At 49.4% G+C, this 17,117-nt stretch overlaps 1 protein-coding gene across 1 annotated transcript; it reads right to left on the reverse strand.

Annotated features, from left to right (window-relative positions):
- Positions 1 to 2,500: 2,500 nt before the first annotated feature.
- On the reverse strand, positions 2,501 to 12,739 carry LYPD8 (LY6/PLAUR domain containing 8). Its single transcript, XM_074354508.1, has 6 exons — positions 12,608 to 12,739; positions 10,120 to 10,229; positions 9,619 to 9,738; positions 7,753 to 7,911; positions 6,296 to 6,430; positions 2,501 to 3,573 (listed from the first exon to the last, which is right to left on the reverse strand). Exons 2-6 carry the CDS (start codon positions 10,172 to 10,174, stop codon positions 3,320 to 3,322), a joined length of 723 nt encoding a protein of 240 aa, XP_074210609.1. The 5' UTR covers positions 10,175 to 10,229; positions 12,608 to 12,739; the 3' UTR covers positions 2,501 to 3,319.
- Between the last annotated feature and the right edge of the window lie 4,378 nt (positions 12,740 to 17,117).

Raw genomic sequence — 17,117 nt, forward strand, 5'->3', positions numbered from 1 at the left:
CTTTGTGTCCACGTGGTACCAAGTAACAAACAGCTCAGCTCAGTGGAATGTGGGCAGAAGAGCTGCCTGTAACTTCCAGGATGGGACAGTGGGGATGCGGGTGGGAGCCTGGGGCCAGAGTGAGGTAGACTCAAAGAGGGCTTTGACTGGACTGGAGGAATTGTTACACGGCCACCTTTGTCAAAACTCACTAGTCGGCACACATATATTTTATTATATGTAAATCATACCTGAATAAAGCCGATTCTAAAGAAAATAAAATTACCCGGGCAAAACAGCTTTAGAAACTGTAGAGTGCGGTGGGAAGACGGTGATTTGTCATTGGTCCAGCTATACAACATGAGTGTAGAATTCTTTGGAGCTCCTCAGACATAGGCCTTATCCTGGAGCTCAGGCTGAGACTAAGGAAGAATTGGCAGCCAAGAGCTTTATCGGGGTAGGAGGCCCTAGATCCGGGTCAGAGGGCAGGACTCCAGAGTGAAGTTTGGCCAGACAAGGAAAGGAGCGTAGACACTGAGCAGGAGTGGTGCACTGCCCTCTGCCCTGCTCTGGGTGAGGAGGCAGGAGCCCGCAGTGCGAATAGAAGTTTGTTTCTACGGTGTGAATTGCTCTCAGTTACAGCAGGATGATGGAGAGCCTCCATCCCCACTACTTCTCCATTTAAACTCCCTCCTTGTACTGTTCTTCCACTGTCTTTCTACCTCCCCCCTTCAGTCTGGGAGAGAAAGCCTCCCAGAACGGAAATCCCACCCTGTTCCTTCTTGTGCACGTATCTCTGCCGTGGCCCTCTGTCTTCAGCCCTCAGCCTAAGGCCCGAGTCCTTCCAACATGTGGAACCTCCTGGCATCTGGCCCTGCTCACCCTTCAGTCGCCTTCCCAATTATCAGCACCCTGATTTTCACTCCTGTCTGCAGTTCCCCCAAAGGACCACTTCTTCCCCACATCAGCCCTGAGCAGGGTGACTTCCAGGAGGTCCCAAGAGCAGGTCAGATCTGGTGGTGCCCTTGGCTACCCAGAGTCAACAGCCATGTGAAGATAGATGTTAACAAGCTTCTCTGTGGCCTGTGTGGTCATGGTGGCAGCAGCCACGGAGATTCTGGGGAGGGGATGAAAAGGGAGAGAGGATCCTGGGACACAGAAACAGCTATAATTTCAGTGAGATTGGCATGGTCTGAGGGAAGTGGGCCAGGGCTATACCTCCCACATCCCTCTTTCTGGTGGGCACCCCCTCTCCCTAGAGCATGGGTTGAGGGGGTGCTTTCAAACTGGAGTCATCTGCTAATGGCTACTATTTACTCTTTGCCAAGGAGAACTATGTTGGCAGCTCTTAACAACCCCATGCAGCAGGCATTATCACTATCCCTGTAGTACAGGAGGGAAACCGAGGCATGGAGAGATGACATCAATTGTCCAAGGTTCCAGGGCTAGAATTTAAAGCCATGATTCTGGATCTAGAGGCCATGCCCCTGACCACTGAGCAATACTGCCTGTGAGGCAGATCCTGCAAGGTGCATGTGGATAAACACCTCCTCCTAGGCCACGTCACTGAGGCTTGGCCCTTAGAGCGTGCTGCGTGGCCTCCGGGCTCTCTCTCCTTGTCAGCCAGCTGGCTGCAGAACAATTAACTAAAAGCCGAAGAACCCAGGGGATAGGAGAACCATGGGATAGAAGGAGCCTGGCCCCTTCTCACTCTCAGAGGGGAGCTGCCCAGGACAGCTGCCCAGTCAGAAACATCTACCTGGGTTCAAGTAACTGAGAAATCAACTTTCTTTGTGTTAAACCCCTAAGATTTTTTTTTTTTTTTTTTTACTAAGGTCTATCTGTTACAGCAGCAGAACTTAGCCTATTACTAATTGCAAAGGAAAAAGCAGTGACTTTCTAGCGGAGAAAACTGGCCGAATCCACCTTAACCAAGCGATCAAGGTTAACATCACCAGTTGATAAGACGTACCAACATCGCTTAACTCCCAATAAGATGCACTGAGAAGGGCACCTCCTTTCTGTGGGATTCTTACCGAAAATGCATAACCTCAAATCTTATCGTGAGAAAACTTCAGATAAGCTCAAATTTCTCAAAAACAACTACCCAATAAAATAAAGACTCCAGAACTGTCACAGATTGTGGAAGATTGAGGAGACATAACAACCAAATGCAGAGGACTGGATCCTGGACCAGGAAAAAAAAGGACATTAGCGAAAACCTGGCAAAAGCTGAATGAGACCTATTAGTCAACAGTATTGTTTCAGTACTAATTTCCTGGCTTCAGTAATTGCAGCGTCGTTAAGTAAAATGTGAACAAAAGAGGAAGATGGGTGTGGGGGTACTGGCACTCTCTGAACTACTTATGAAACTTTTTGATAAGTCTAGAATTATTTCAAAATGAAAAACCTTAAATAAGAACGAATGCGGTGATGAGTTTCTGCAAGATGGCCTTTCTGGCGGTTCTGTTCTTAATCATTGTCAGTGAGCCCAGGCAATAAAGACTCACAGCGGTTTATACCTTTAAAAGTTTTTATTACAGAAAACCCCATTCTTCCGAGTCCAGCTCAAGGCCCCCCTTTATTTACTAAACCTGGGCTTCTGGCCATATGGAATTGAATGGTTTCCTTGTTCCCTGGTTAGCTGGTCTGGAGTCGAGGAATCTGCATTGGATTGTAAGTTCTCTGAGAGGAGGGGCTGGGGCTCTCCAGCCGTGTTCCATTTCGTACAAGGCTACGAGACACCTGGACATCGAGGTGCTGACCGCGTTATGTCCCTGCCTGAGAGGTTAAGCAGAAGAGTCTGCCAGCCTTCAGCAAGCCCTCTGCACCCTCCTTTGGGTCCCGTGGTGGCAGGGCCCTAGCAACGTCACTGTGGGCCACAGTGGACCAGAGCCAGTACGACTGCTAAAGAGTCAAACAGCGATGCTGAGGGTCAACACACAGCATCACGAGGCGCAGCTGGGGCACCTCCTGAGTGTGAGGATGGGGACAGTGGCAAGTCGGTCCCCAGAAGTGCAAGGAGGTAGGTAAAAGATGCCAGCAAGGTGGAAGGAAGAGTATGCTTCTCAAAAGCAAACTGGGCAGGGATCAAGGAGGTCCTGGGAGCCCACACGCAAAGCTGCAAGGATTGCAAAGGCAAGGAACTGGGAAGTGGTGCTGGATAGCAGCTTGAAGGAAGCCTAGCCCAGAACGTATCGTGACAGATTTGGGCAGCGAGTGAACCAATGTTTTAATAATAAAGAATGATGTGGCTACCACAGGGCATGACCGGGAAGGCTGTGACTGCTGTTCACTGAGCAGTCAAACAGGGGAGGGGAGGGTTGGAGAGGCACCGATCTCAGAGCAGCAGCCCCAGCAGGAGAAGGCTGGCAAGGGCCACGGGGGTGAAGAAGACTTTAGAGCCAGTGCCACTGGTGGGACGGTGAGGGGCAATGGTCTTTGGGTTTTTGGTCGTTGAGGCAGTGGTGGATTTGTCCGCACACACTAACTTCTGTAAAGTGAATTCTCCAAGCTTTGGCTTTTTAGTAGACAGGATGTGACAGGTGGCGTCGTTGATGTTGGAGCAGCCTTTCAGCACTAATTTGCTAGTCTCTGTGAATGCAAAAGAGACAGTAAGGACATCACAGCCCCTTTGTCCACGCCCCCCACTCCCCGGTCTTCTCAGTGACCTGCAAGAACTGAAACGGGTCTGCTTCTGACACAGAAGCTTGGAGAAGGGGCCCAGGACTATGAACACCAAATGGTAATGCCATGGAGATCCCCTCCCCTCCATAGTCCCACAGGAAACTGGGTCTCCGGAGGTGGATGTGAGCCTGAGGTCACAGGTGAGAGCCAGAGCTGGACCTGGGACTCAAATCTCCAGTGTTTTCCTGAGCAGTTGGCAGGTGGTGAAATCTAGGGACAGGCTCAGACCACCCATAGTCTTCTGCTCTCAATCCAGGAGGGAGTCAGCCATTTAGACTACTCCTGGGCTCCCTTCCTCTAGGCTCTGTTTTCCATCCTTACTCCTCCCTGTATCTGAGTTCACCCTGCCTGAGTTTTCCCTGAGAAGAGGGCATAACAGCCAGTGGGGATACAGAGAGACCACTGTGTTTTTACTCTAAAAACATGTTATGTTCCATTTAACCCCATTTTAAGCTGCAGGTCCTACAAAAAGACCAAGGGAATTTGCAAAGAAGATAGAATTGTGATTGCAGCTACCTTTTATTGAGTCCCTACCATGTATCTACTGAAGGCCACAAATCAAACAGCCCTGGAGGACAGGCCGGTCATAGGGGAGGAAGGGGCCTGAGGAGCTGACCGGCTATGTGCCAGAGGCGGGGCTGTAATTTGAGTTCAAGGCTGACTCCATACTTGCTCTGAGAAGGAGAAACTTCCAAATCCCAGTAAAAACAAAAGCAATCCACTGTTGCTTTAGAGTAAATATCAGGGCTGGAGGTTGAATTAGAGTGGGTTAGGAAGGTGTGTTGCTTGGCACATGTCTACAGTATTTTTTTTAAGTCAAAAACAAAAACAAAATCCTACATTTACGGTAGCTTTGATCTGTCTAGCTTCCAGACCAAGCCAAAGCCTGGGACTTCGCAGACACCTGCAAACGTGGTGAACAGGAAGAACAAGTCCTTCTGATTCCGTGGTTGCCCTCAGACACAGCTTTAGAATGAAACACCAGAGCTGCATAGACAGCCCAGAGATTTTCAGAGTAAAAAGACCCTTAAATGCATATCCTAAGAGAAATGAATCCATCTGAAGAGGCTACATACTATATGACTCCAGTTATATGACATTCTGATAAAGGCAAAACTCTGGACAGGGTTTTGGGAAAAAAAAAAAAAAAAAAAGCAGGGGTTGCCAGTGGTTAGGGATGATTTGACAGAGCACAGAAGATTTTAGGGCAGTAAAACTACTCTCTTTAACAGTAGATTCGTATCATTACATATTTGCCAACACCCATAGGATGTACATCACAAACAGTGAGCCCTAATGGACCCTGGATGATAACAACGTGCCAACATAGACTCATGGATGATAACAAATGTACCTTTTTGGTGGGGCATGTTGATAGTGAGAGAGGCTGTGTATGTGTGGGGGCAAGGGGTGAAGGGGAAATCTCTCTACCTTTCTCTACATTTTCCTGTGAATCTAAAACTGCTCTAAAAAATAAAGTCTATTTTTTAAAAAAAAAAAAGTCAAGGGAAGTTCAGGGTAAGTATGATGTTGGGCCCCACTAAGAAATCTCCAACTATAATTAAGCATTGGTTTCTGATACTGTAATTGCCATTTTAAAGTTGGAATCAAATTGTACCTGGGTGTTGGTGCTCTTAAACCCTTATCCTTCGGAGCCACATTTGTGGCAAAGACTAGCTGGCCGTTCGTTTTAGCTTCACGCCTCTTCCTTTCCCACTGGGCTCCCACTGGGTTACATGTCCACCTTCGGTTCCTGTACAGTCTGGGGCCCAGCCAGTGGAACGTGGGAGTGATGCATTCACTTGTAAGCCCTGCCTGGAAAAGCCTTCCTGCCTTCCTCCATGCCCTTTCTTCCCCCATCTGCTAGCGAGATGCTAAGAATACAGCAGAGAGCTGCCAAGCTGTGGGTGGGAAGGGGCCAAAGCCTCAGGATGGAAGGAAGGTCCTGGACTCTGCAATGAACTGTTGCACGAACAGCAAATAAACGTCTGCTGTATTGAGCCATGGGGTTTGGAGATTGCCCTTTCACAGTAATTAATTTACTCTGATTAATAAATGTATTATTCTTTAAGTATTCAGGCATGAATAACACTTGTCTGAATATTTAAAGAATTACACGTATTAGTTTTGTATTGTACGATGGTTGCTTTGTGTCTCGTATTGGTTAATATCAAATTACTTTCATAGAAAAGATCAACTGGTTGGATATCAAAGCCCAGTGTGACTCTTCCTTCCAGGTGACCCAAGCTGTCATGAACCAACACCTCTCAGTGACAGGTCGAGAATGAAAGCGTACATATAAAAGGAACTAAGTTAGATGCACCCACATCTACAAAATGGCTCAACCTGGTAAATAAGTAAATGCCAGGAGGGAACTGATGCCTAAAACGAGACTGGCTTGCTTAGAAGCCACAGTGAATCGCGTTCGAGAGAGGGACAGCCCAGGAGGGATGGCTCTAGGCTGAAGAGACAGAAACAGCTATCAGCTCAAGGCTACATGAACAGCCTCACTATCTCAAAGGAATCTGACTTTATCCCGTCATCCTACTAACCTTCCCCAGTCCTTCTATGTTAACCCAGAATTTATGACTCAAGTCCCATGAAAAGGAATTGGAACGCTGAAACATACCATTCCATGCAGCGACTAGATCGACACACATTTCTCCGTTATTACATCTCAGGGGTTTCCCATCACAGGAAGCTCTATTAAGTTCAAAACATGCAGGGCACTCTATGTTGCTGGACACGTTTACCAGTGGAGGAGCTGGGTGGAAGAAGAGTCATTAACTCAGAAGTGTGTTATGACAGAGATCCTGGTACCGCCCAGAGTGGAAGGGATGGAAGGGAATAGGCAAAGACACTAGTCAGAGACCCGAGGAACGGAGCAATCGCGTGCTCAGGAATCTCAGATCCTGCCTTAAAAACACCAGTCACCTCACCCCCACATCCCAGCAAAATATTTACAAGACACAACCTCATACACCTACCTTTACACACCAGTCAGTCTTCAAGAACTGTGGTCAGTGAGTGTGGTGGGATGGGACAGGAAAGGTGAGATTTTGAGCTAAAAACAACCTGTAGCCAATGTCAGAATTAGTCAGCTATTCTGAACACTAGCCAACAGGTGTACGACTGTCATTCAATCTTGCTCTGAACAGAAGGACACAGGCCATTATTTAAGACTGTGACTGGGGAGAGGGAGGTGGGCAGGAATTATACGGAGACCCAGCTCTGCTAATAATGAACTCTGTGACGATGGCCACATTTTCTCTTCTTCACAAAGAAGGCTTCGGTCTCGACCAGCAGTTCTCAAACTGGGGTCCAGGAACCCGTGGGGAACCCTGAGACCCTTGCAGGGAGTCTACTAGGTCAAAATCATTTTCATGGCAATACTAAGATATTCTCTGCCTCTTTTTACTTTCTTTCTCTCATGGAAATACAATGAAGTTTTCCAGGGGCCAAGTGACATGTGAGATTGCAACGGACTAAATGAACAAGCAAATCTGAGAACCCAGCTCTACTCCATTAAACCAGAAATTAAAGAGCTTTGAGGAAACATATAGCGATGCCACTCTCCTCATTAAATTATTTTTTTGTTTTGGAAAATAGTTATTTCTGTGTAAAAAAAAAATGTTATTAATGTTAACATGTAATGGGTTTTATTATTTTTAGTCAACTAATAGAGATTTCTAAATTTCTTAGCCTTGATTTTTAATAGAGTAAATATTGATAGATACAATCCACTAAACACAAGTTATTCGGGAGCCTCAAAAATTTTTAAGACTTAGAGTCTTAGAAGAGGGCCTGAGACCACCAGGGTTGAGATTACGAATGAGCATCTAATCCTTTGCACACACCTTGGCGTGCTGCGCTGTGATTTCTGTCCTTACTGAGAAAGGGGAAAGCATGGTAGTAATGCTGGATTTCCTCACTTGTGTCTTAAGGAATTCTTGTATGTCAGCGGTTAACGCTACTCAAATATGCACTGACGCACCTTGACTTAAGATATCCTGTGAGAACACAGGTGGTGAAGGAAGGGACGGAGCTGGGAGGACAGAGGAAGGGGCGCGCACGGCCAGCACCCACCTCCGGTGACGGTGACGTTACCGCACGGGCCTCCTTGGCAGCACTGGCTTGCAAATACAAAGTTTTCGTTAGCCGTGTGGACACTGAAAGTGTAAGCCTCCAGCCCACTGCAGTTGCGTGCAGAGCAGGCCGAATTCTGGTAAAACATGAAGTTCCCTCCTGCACAAAGACAAACACAGATCGTCAGGCCTGGGTGCAGAGAGTTCAGGGAGGGCAGAGTCCCTGAAGAGTGACTGCTTCAGCCAAGGGCAGAAAACACCCCCCTCAGCCCAATGCGATTTGGGGGATGGGGGACACTGGAGAGGGTTTTCTGTAAAAAAAAAAAAAAAAAAAAAAGTCCTTCCCCAGGAGGTAGTATAGTATTATCAGGGTGTTATCAGAGATGCAGATTAAATTCCAGGTGGAAGGCTGGTGGGGAGCCTAAAAATGGGTGGTTCAGACTGATACCCCAGAGCCCATGATCAGTCTTAGAATCTCTAAATATAGACAAGCAGATGGGATGGGCCAGTGTGCGGCACAAGGTTGAGCCTGAAGCTAGTCAAGCTTCTAGACCAGAGCTAGCCAGTATGGTAGCCACTAGCTACCTGTGCTGCTGTTTAAAATTCAGCTCCTCAGTCACACTAACCATATTTCGATTGATTGGTAGCTACATGTGGCTGCATGACAGGCCATCACTGATACAGACATTTCCATCCCTGAGGAATGTTCTACTGGACAGTGTGGGTGCTGTTTACAAGAAATACCAGAAATAGAAGAACAAGAGAAATGACACCACAAGGAAGCAAAGCTGGACTGTGAGACAGTTACAGGACAAATGGCCTTATTTCGCCAACAAATCAATGGGATTGAGCAAAAAAAAAAAAAAAAGAAAAGAAAAAAAAAGTGATGTTAGCTATCATTCAACGAATTATAGACACAGTGGACATAACAACAAAATGCAATGTGAGGACTTCGTTTGGATCCAAATTCCAACGCATCGTCTATATATAACACATCTTTGAAACATTTGGAACATTTTTGTTTGTTTGTTTTCCTTTTTTTTTTTTAATGTTTTTGTTTTGGTGGGGGTAATTAGGTTCGTTAATTTATTTATTTTTAGAGGAGGTACTGGGGATTGAACCCAGGACCTTGTTCATGCTAAGCATGCGCTCTATCACTTGAGCTATACCCTCCCCTCTGAAACATTTGGAACATTTTTAAGGTGGCGAGAGTATTAGAAGAAATTAAAGGATTGCAGCTGATCTTCTTAGGTGTGATAGTGGTGTGGTAGTTACGTAAAAAGAAAAAAGAAAGAAAGAAAAAGTCCTTATCAGAGATGAGTAGTGAATTGTTCACAGGGGAAGTAACATGTTATCTAGGTTTGCTTTAATATACTACGGGGAAAAAAACCAGCTAAATGTTCGTTGTTGACACAGGATGATGGTTACTTGGCAGCTCATCATAGCTTCTTCCTGCTTTTGTATATGTGTGAAATGTCCATAATAAAAAGTTAAAAATAAATCAAAGTGTGCTGAGAGAGAGGTAACAACCATGCCAGCGGAACACCCTGAAAGAAAGTCTGAGTGAGAGAGTATATTGGATCTGGGGTAGAAAGGAACAGCGAGAGGAAGGAAGGGTGGTCTAGAATGAGGTCCCAGTCGGGGACAGCAACTCCAAGGAGCCACAGGACTTGTCCGCTCACTTGGCTCTGCCACTGTGTTACCGTCTGACCCCGGCTTGTTGCTTCTCCTGGGAGGTGACTTCATGGCCCCCCTCCCTCCTTGCGCAGCTCAGCCTTGCCCTCAGCCTTCCTTTCCTGGCCCAACTCCCCAGTTCCTGCCCTCCACAAGTGTTGGAAGTGGGAATGATGGTCGCCCCTCGGCTCACCTACAGAAGCGGTGCTCAAGAAGGAGGTACAGCTGGCGCTGACATTTGCAGGACATTCAGTGGCATTTACATTGACACAGGAGTTTCTCCGTGAATTACACTGCAGACATTTCAGGGATTCTGGGGACACAAGATGTCTGGCATCGTCAACATTCAGGAGACATTTACAGAGTATACTTTGGACAAAGCATTGCAGTAACTTCAGGGTCAAAAAACAACTCAGATGGTATCCCTCCCCTGTGGGCTCCCCCCCCACAAACTTCAGGCTGTGAGATGGAGCCACCCCCATTAAGTTTCTCCCCCCATCCGTCATTCCCCAATGGGAAGACCCAGCCTTGACCCACCGCACAGAGTGGTGCGACCGGGAGCAGCGCGCACAGAGTGAGAATGTTCCGCGCTGACCACACCTTGACATGAGAAGTCACATGAGAGGGTCCCAGAGCACCAAGAGGAAAGAAAAGGGGTCTTCATCCCAAGAGGGGGCCACGTGTTTTCCCTCACCTACAGCTGCAACCGTGAGCAGTGCGGTGATACCCGCAACGAGGAAGCCCTTCATGGTGCCAGACCTGACGTCTTCCGAGGACGAGGACTGTGGCCGCAGAGCCTTAAGCCTTAAGAGACATAAAGAAGGAAGTCTGGGGGTTCCGAGGCTACTGGGGAGTGACATTCCCTAGGGTTGGAATCACACGTGCACAGCTTCATCCTTGTCACAGAAAGAGTCAGCATCCTCAGCGGGGGGCACAGAGCCACGTTGCAGGGTCCACCCTGCCCATAGACCTACAACAGTCCGGATTTCCCCAATCCTAGACGCCTGCAGAAGGATCTACACAGAGACAGGAAACACAGCCCGGGGCCTTCCTACAGAGCCTCTGTGGGAAGAAAATGGGCAGGCGGACCCACTGAGGATGGGGGTCCAGGAAGAAAGCTGGCTCTCCCCTCCCAGAGCGTGATGTCCATCCTGTGGTTGGGATCTTGCCACGTTCACACGTCGAGGCTCTGTCTCTGCCATCATCACTCCAACAGGCAGACATCTATATTCTGTTCCGAGCACTGAGGTGCATTGATTTATATAATTCCTCCCTCCCAGCAGGCAGGCACTATTATGAGCATCACCCTCATTTCAAGGGGAAATCAAGCCTCAGAAAGGTTAAGTGAAGCACTCAAAGTCAGGGTCGCACTCCTAGGAGGTGTTAGAGCTGGGTTTGGCCCAGGCCCCTAAGCTCCACTCCACACAGTCTCCGTGACTCCCAAAGCCCTGGGCCTGGACACACTCGACCCACAGGGCTGAATCAGAGGCCCGCGCACACCGCTGACCGGCGAGCCTTCAATCTCTCTGCACCTGCAAATCGACTCATAGCTAAGACTCATTTGTATTTATCAGGATCCTGAATCAGAGCTCCCAGAATTTCCACTTGCCCCTGTATCAAAGCAGTGCAGAAGGGGAACCCAACCTCCCTCATCGTTAGCTCATTTATCCTATAAACGGTAGCCATGAGCCACAGATGGCCACTTACGTTCAGATTCATTGGAGGAATGAAAAGGAAACATTCTGTTTCTCAGTCACCAGCCACGCGCACAGGTGGCCGCTGTGTGGGCCGGTGCAGGTATGGGACACACCCTTCCCTGCAGACAGCCCCGGTGCGCGATGCTGCCGCGCAGGCTGCGGCCCAGCCCCCAGGTGGGCAGCCGGACCTGGCCGACGGAGGGGTGACGGAACTGGCCGATGGAGGGGCGATGGAACTGGCCGATGGAGGGGTGATGGAACTGGCCGATGGAGGGGCGACGGAACTGGCCGACGGAGGAGTGATGGAACCTGCCCGAGCTCACCCAGCTTGTGAGGCCAGCATTGGGTGCGCTCCAGGTCCTTCCTGGTCCGACGCCGAGTTGCGCCGTGATAGCTGCCCGCTTGCTAAGGAGCACCCCGTCTTCACCTGGGAGCCCCAGCCCGCCTCCTGCCGCCCACCTCACCGAGACGTGCACACACCACACACCGCGTGCACACCCCCACACACACCAACATATACACACAGCACACACATAAACACACACACACACCCACACCCACACACACACACACACACGCACGCACGCGCACCCCTGCACCTATGCTCCCCTGGTTAACTCATCAGGGGTTGGTGAAAAGGAGGAGGAGAAACCAGCCCATCAGGGGGACAGAGGGCCTATCAGTTAGCCAGTGGCTCCGCCACTTAGAGATCCAGGGAGAGCAAATAACACGTCTGGTGTGGAGCGCGTGGCAGTTCCTCTGTGCACGGAACCTTGTATCCTTCCCGGCCCAGTCACCTTCCAGGCCCGGAAACCCAGGACAGAGAGAGGTTCAGGGGTCGGGCCTGCTGGGAAGGGACGGGGAAGCCTTGTGGGGATGGGGGAAGAGGAGAGGGGAGGGAAGGAGGTGACCTTAAAGAGGCAGTGACATCAGTTAAGCAGACAAACCGACTGAGCCCTTGGGGCGTAGCCCTGACTATTAGCCCCATTTCCAGGGGGAAACACTGGAGGCCCGGAGAGGTCAGGACCCTTTCCAGGGACAGGCAGCAGAGAGACAGCGCCTGGAGGTGGTGGGGCCCGGGCCCAGGGCCCGGCTCCCCACCTCGTGGGGAGAGAGGGGCCAGCGAGGTGGGGGTCGGGGCAGGGGGCCCCTTGGGGAAAGTGAGAACGAGGGGCGTGTGTCCACCGCTTTGCAAAGGCCTTCCCACTCCTTCTATCCTTGGATATTTTCAACAGTCTGAGAGGGACCTACCACAATGGCTCTCACCTTCCACACAGAGGAGCGAGGGCTCACAGAAGCGAAGGACAGAGCATCACACACACGGAGCAAACCCCAGCACTTCTCTGCTCTAGCCGCCCCTCTCCTGAGCACTGCCCAAGGAGCAGGAGCCATGAGATGTGCTGTCCCCCAGCCCGCCCTGAATGCCTCTCCTCTGCTTTCAGCTTCTCCCAGCCTGAGTCCCACAGCCCAGCCCCAGCCCCTCACCTTCTCGGTCTCGGCCCAGAGATTGCCCTCCAGAGGGTGGGTCCCGGCAGAAGCTTGTAGCAGGTGTGTGAGGGACCTTATATAGCAGGTAGCTGCGATCAGAAAGTACAGCCTCCTTCAGGGAGGGGGGCCTCTGAGCCAGACTGGGCCCCGCCCAACCACAAGTGATGCCGGTCAACTCGCTGAGGCCTCCAGGAACTGAAAGCAACTTTGCTCAAGACCTGCCTTTGGTAAAATGTGCGAGGGAGCCAGGTGTGTCCCTGGTACCATCTCATGTTAACTGAGGCCCACTGAACGGGTTCCATGACTGGTTAATGGATCACAAGCACCACCTTACCCAAACCTGGTGAAGCAGCCGCCTTTACTAGCCCATTTACAGATGGGAACCACCAAGGCACATGAGGGAAACATAACAGCTTGTCCAAGGTTACACCGCTGGGGCAGAGTCAGAACTCAGAAACAGGTCATATGGGGTTTGTGCAGCTCACGAAAGGGGCTCGGGTCCCCTCGGGCAAGTGTCTGAACTTCACTAATTCTCAGGCTCCTCCAGCCAAGATGAGGAGGTGCAGCCTCGCAGGGTGGAGGGGCCATGAAGCCTCTGCCTGCAGGATGCCCTGTGCAAGCTGTTGCCCCCTCCCAGACCCCAGGCAGTTCATCTGCCAGTGCCGTCCTGGTGAGAGCTCGGGGCAGCCCAGGTCCCTCCCAGCCCTGCTACTGTGCTGTGCCTGCTCCTGGATTTGAGTGCGAACTTGAGTTCCCTGCCCTCCTCATCTTTCTGCTGTTCCTGCCACGTCAGACGCTCACCCTCACACACGCACGCACGCACGCACACAGACACACACAGCGGGTAGGGAACTGAGGATGCAGGGGTTGGGGGGGTGCGCATCACACCGACACCCCCAGCTGGCAGTCAAACCTGAGTTCCCTGCTCTTGAAAATACTTCTTGTCCATCTGATGCCCACTTTGACCTTTTCTGTGGCTCATGCATTCATTCAACAAACATTCTTGGAGCACCCACCATGTGTCAAGACTGCTCCGGGCATTTGGGAGGTATTTGAGCAAAGAGACAGAAATTTTGCCTTCCTGGAGTGTAGTCTAAAGGGGCAGATCTGACACAAATAAAGCGATAAATGAGCAAATTACAGGGTAGGCCAGAAGTGGTGACTGATCTGGCGAAAAGACAGAGAAGAGCGAAGGTGAGGGATGGACAGTCCTGGGGGCAGGAGAGGGGGGCATGTTCGGTTTCAAATAGAGAGGTCTGCGGTGTTCTCACACAAAATGCAAAATCTGGGTCATTTCAATCAGCAGAGCCTCTGGCCATCTCTTACTCTCTCTTCTCTCCCCCTGCAGCTCCCCCACTGCCCATGATAACATTTTCCTAAAAAAAGGCAGCTCCCTCTGTAACAGAACCCTATTCAGTCTTCACTCCAGCCGCTTGGCAGGGCCCAGTGGGGGAGGTGGGAGCGAGGGTCTGAGGATAGAGGAAGTGTTGCCTTTGGGATAATAGCCCCAGGGGCCACTCCAGTATTGAAGCCAAGGATGGACCGGAAAATCAGGCTGATCAAAATGTTCTTCTTCTCAGAAGACACCTGATACCCAGGCAGATCTGGATCGGAATCCACACTTTCCTCCTCCTGTCCCATAAGTTACTTATGAACCTGGTTTGCAGGGCCTGAGCTCCCCATCTGTAAAATGGGAACACCGGACCCTGAGGAAAGGCCTGCTCATCATTTCCTCCTGGAATCCTTACCCCGTTCCACTGTGGTCTTTCCAGTGTCGTTTAATAGTAATGCCACGGGGGCACTTGATCATGTGTGATGAACTGGGCTGTGCCTGACCACTCGCAGCAGAGCCAGGTCTGCCCCTCCCAAGGCCCTGGACATGGTGAATATCATTATCCCCTCGACAGCTGGGGAGACTGAGCTACAGAGAGGCCACTCTGACCTCTAGGCCTTCAGACACCAGGGCCAACAATCTTCCCACTCTGACACGGCTTATGTGGGACCAGCCTCTGCCCCTGGGGTTGACAACAACGACTCAGCTCTCTTCCTCCCTGTTCCGGGGTCACCGCTCTGTCATCACTGAGGAGCTGTCAGGGTCGGAGGGCTGGGAGCATTCACGAGGTATTATATGAAAGCACCCTTCTAAAGCAGAGCCCCCTCTGACTAGCCAAGAAGTCCAGGGACCCAAGAGAAGCAGGCTCTCAACACAGTCCAACATTTGTTCTTAAAACTAAGGACACTGGACATGCCTGCGGCACCCTGGCTCCATTATCCCTTTAGAAGAGGACAAGGCTGGCTGTCCTCATGACCACCCAGGCCAGGCAAGCTGGAAATCACTCAGACTCCAGAGAGTCACGGTGGGGTGTGAACCCGGAACCACTGTGGGAAATGGGCTTCTCCCAGTGTTTCCCTTGACTGTTAGCGGACAAAGCTTGGAGGTGAGCTCTTAGAGGAGTCCACTCTGTTTCGGAATAAATATGGAGAGATGTGCAGGATCGGAGCAGGATGGTCAGAGCTGGAACCCCAACAAGATGTCCAAGTTGAGAACTGGGCAAAGGGTCCAGTCGAGAACCTCCATCCCTTCTCCATCTGCCCTCTGTGTTTGCTTCAGGGAGCTTTCATGGATTGGCTCATTCCTACAGCTTGGCCAGGTGAGAACAAGATAAGAATAATGAAATTACTGTCTTTAACATTCCGGACCTGCAGGCACTTTGCGGGGGGGGGGGGGGGGGGGGGGATGCGCATGCCCTGAGGCATGCGCCCTGTGTAAGATGACGATCCACTGAGTCATGGGTTCTCCATCTGTCAAACGGGAAGAGCAATGCCACCCACTTCTTGAGAGTTATTCTCAGGGTTAAAGGGGATACCTCAGGCAGACACAGTATACACTTACCATGTTGTAGGAGCTCCCAAAACAATGATTCCCATTAGAGTCACCTGCTCCAAGAGCTTGGACCAATGCACCGCAGCCCAAGTGGACACACCAGGTCACACAGGGCAGTGGCCAAGGTGAGGCCAGCCCCAGTGCACACACCTGCCACCTACCAACTGATTGAGCCTGGACAGTTACACAGAAGTTGCACACTCTCTGAGCCTCCAGTTTCCTCACCTACATCTAACGTTTCATAAAGATTAAAAGAAAACACATGATCCTCTTGCACAGAGCATACACTATTAAAAATCTGGCTGAAGGAAATTTTGCTGTTGTTATCATCAACTCAGTCCCTGGAATTTACCTGGGCTTCCTTCGTGTCATTGAATGTGTCTAGGACCAAATCAGTAATCATCTCAGGAAATTTTCAGTGTGACCATTTTCCTAAAAACTTTTGGCTCTAAGTATATTTGAAGGATTGCTGCATCCAACAGTATAAAACCAGTTTGTATGTTCATGTATGACTGAAAAATTGTCCCGGACACCAGAAACAGACACAACATTGTAAACTGACTGTAACTCAATAAAATTAAAAAATAATTGAGATTTGTAGATGCTGACAGGTACGTATAGAATAGATAAACAAGTTTATAGTGCATAGCACAGGGAACTATATTCAAGATCTTGTAGTAGCTCACGGTGAAAAAGAATATGAAAATGAATATATGCATATTCATGTGTGACTGAAGCATTGTGCTGTACACCAGAAATTGACACAACATTGAAAACTGACTATACCTCTATTTAAAAAATTAAATAAAATAAATAAAAAAGTAAAACTAGTTTGTCTATACAGTCTACTAATGTGGACTTCTGCTGGTTTGAAGATTTGTGATGGAAACAAAATGGTAAACTGAGATAAGAAGGAATGGGGTCAAGGTGGGAAGACCTCTCCGAGAGGTGAGGAGGAACAAGGCAAGGGAAGAGGGAGGTCAGATGGTTCCTAGAACAGGATCAAAAAACATGAGCCTAAAAGGCTGATCAGTAAAGAACACGTCCTGCTGAAGGAACTGAGCAAAGGAACACCAGTGTGCTGAAGAATCATGAGATCAGAATCACACCTGACTGAGCTCTTTTCAACATTTTATGTTTGTTCTGTTCATAAGCAGTTTAAATGAAGCACAAATAGCACCAGTCTTTGATAGCAGGAAATGAGCGTTCAGAACCTAGTTTTGCAATTTACTAGCTGTGTATTAACTTTTCTCCATGCGTCACAATGTCCTTACAAAATGGTAAAATTAGTAATACGTACCAGTGATAAAATGGATGGTGACCCTCTGCCCCTTACGCGTGAAAAAGAGTAGAAAAACAAGTCACCACCAGATCTACCATTCCTAACAAATGTGGTGCTGAGCACTGGCTCAGGAACAAGTCCAATATCCCTCACAGATCATGCCAAGGGTATTGCGTCCTCTTGGAGCAGAGTCAAAGTCATGTTCACAGGAAGAATAAACTCTTTTAATATAGGACTGAATTATGGTGCCTTGAGAAGTATATTAAGACTCAATTTTGCTTTCTAACAATGAGTGAGGTAATCTGCAAGCATCCCCATTGTTTTTTTTTTTAACATCTTTA

The sequence above is a fragment of the Camelus bactrianus genome, chromosome 3 (assembly GCF_048773025.1).
Source record: "Camelus bactrianus isolate YW-2024 breed Bactrian camel chromosome 3, ASM4877302v1, whole genome shotgun sequence".
Taxonomy (NCBI): Eukaryota; Metazoa; Chordata; class Mammalia; order Artiodactyla; family Camelidae; genus Camelus; species Camelus bactrianus.

What these genes read in the sequence shown, in the direction of transcription:
- LYPD8 (XM_074354508.1), bottom strand. Translation starts at nt 10,174, where the DNA reads ATGAAGGGCTTCCTCGTTGCGGGTATCACCGCACTGCTCACGGTTGCA. An exon ending in TAACGTCACCGTCACCGGAG is followed by an intron (nt 6,431 to 7,752) that starts GTGGGTGCTGGC and finishes TCTTCCACCCAG; the next exon opens with CTCCTCCACTGGTAAACGTG. An exon ending in TCTAGTCGCTGCATGGAATG is followed by an intron (nt 3,574 to 6,295) that starts GTATGTTTCAGC and finishes TTGCATTCACAG; the next exon opens with AGACTAGCAAATTAGTGCTG.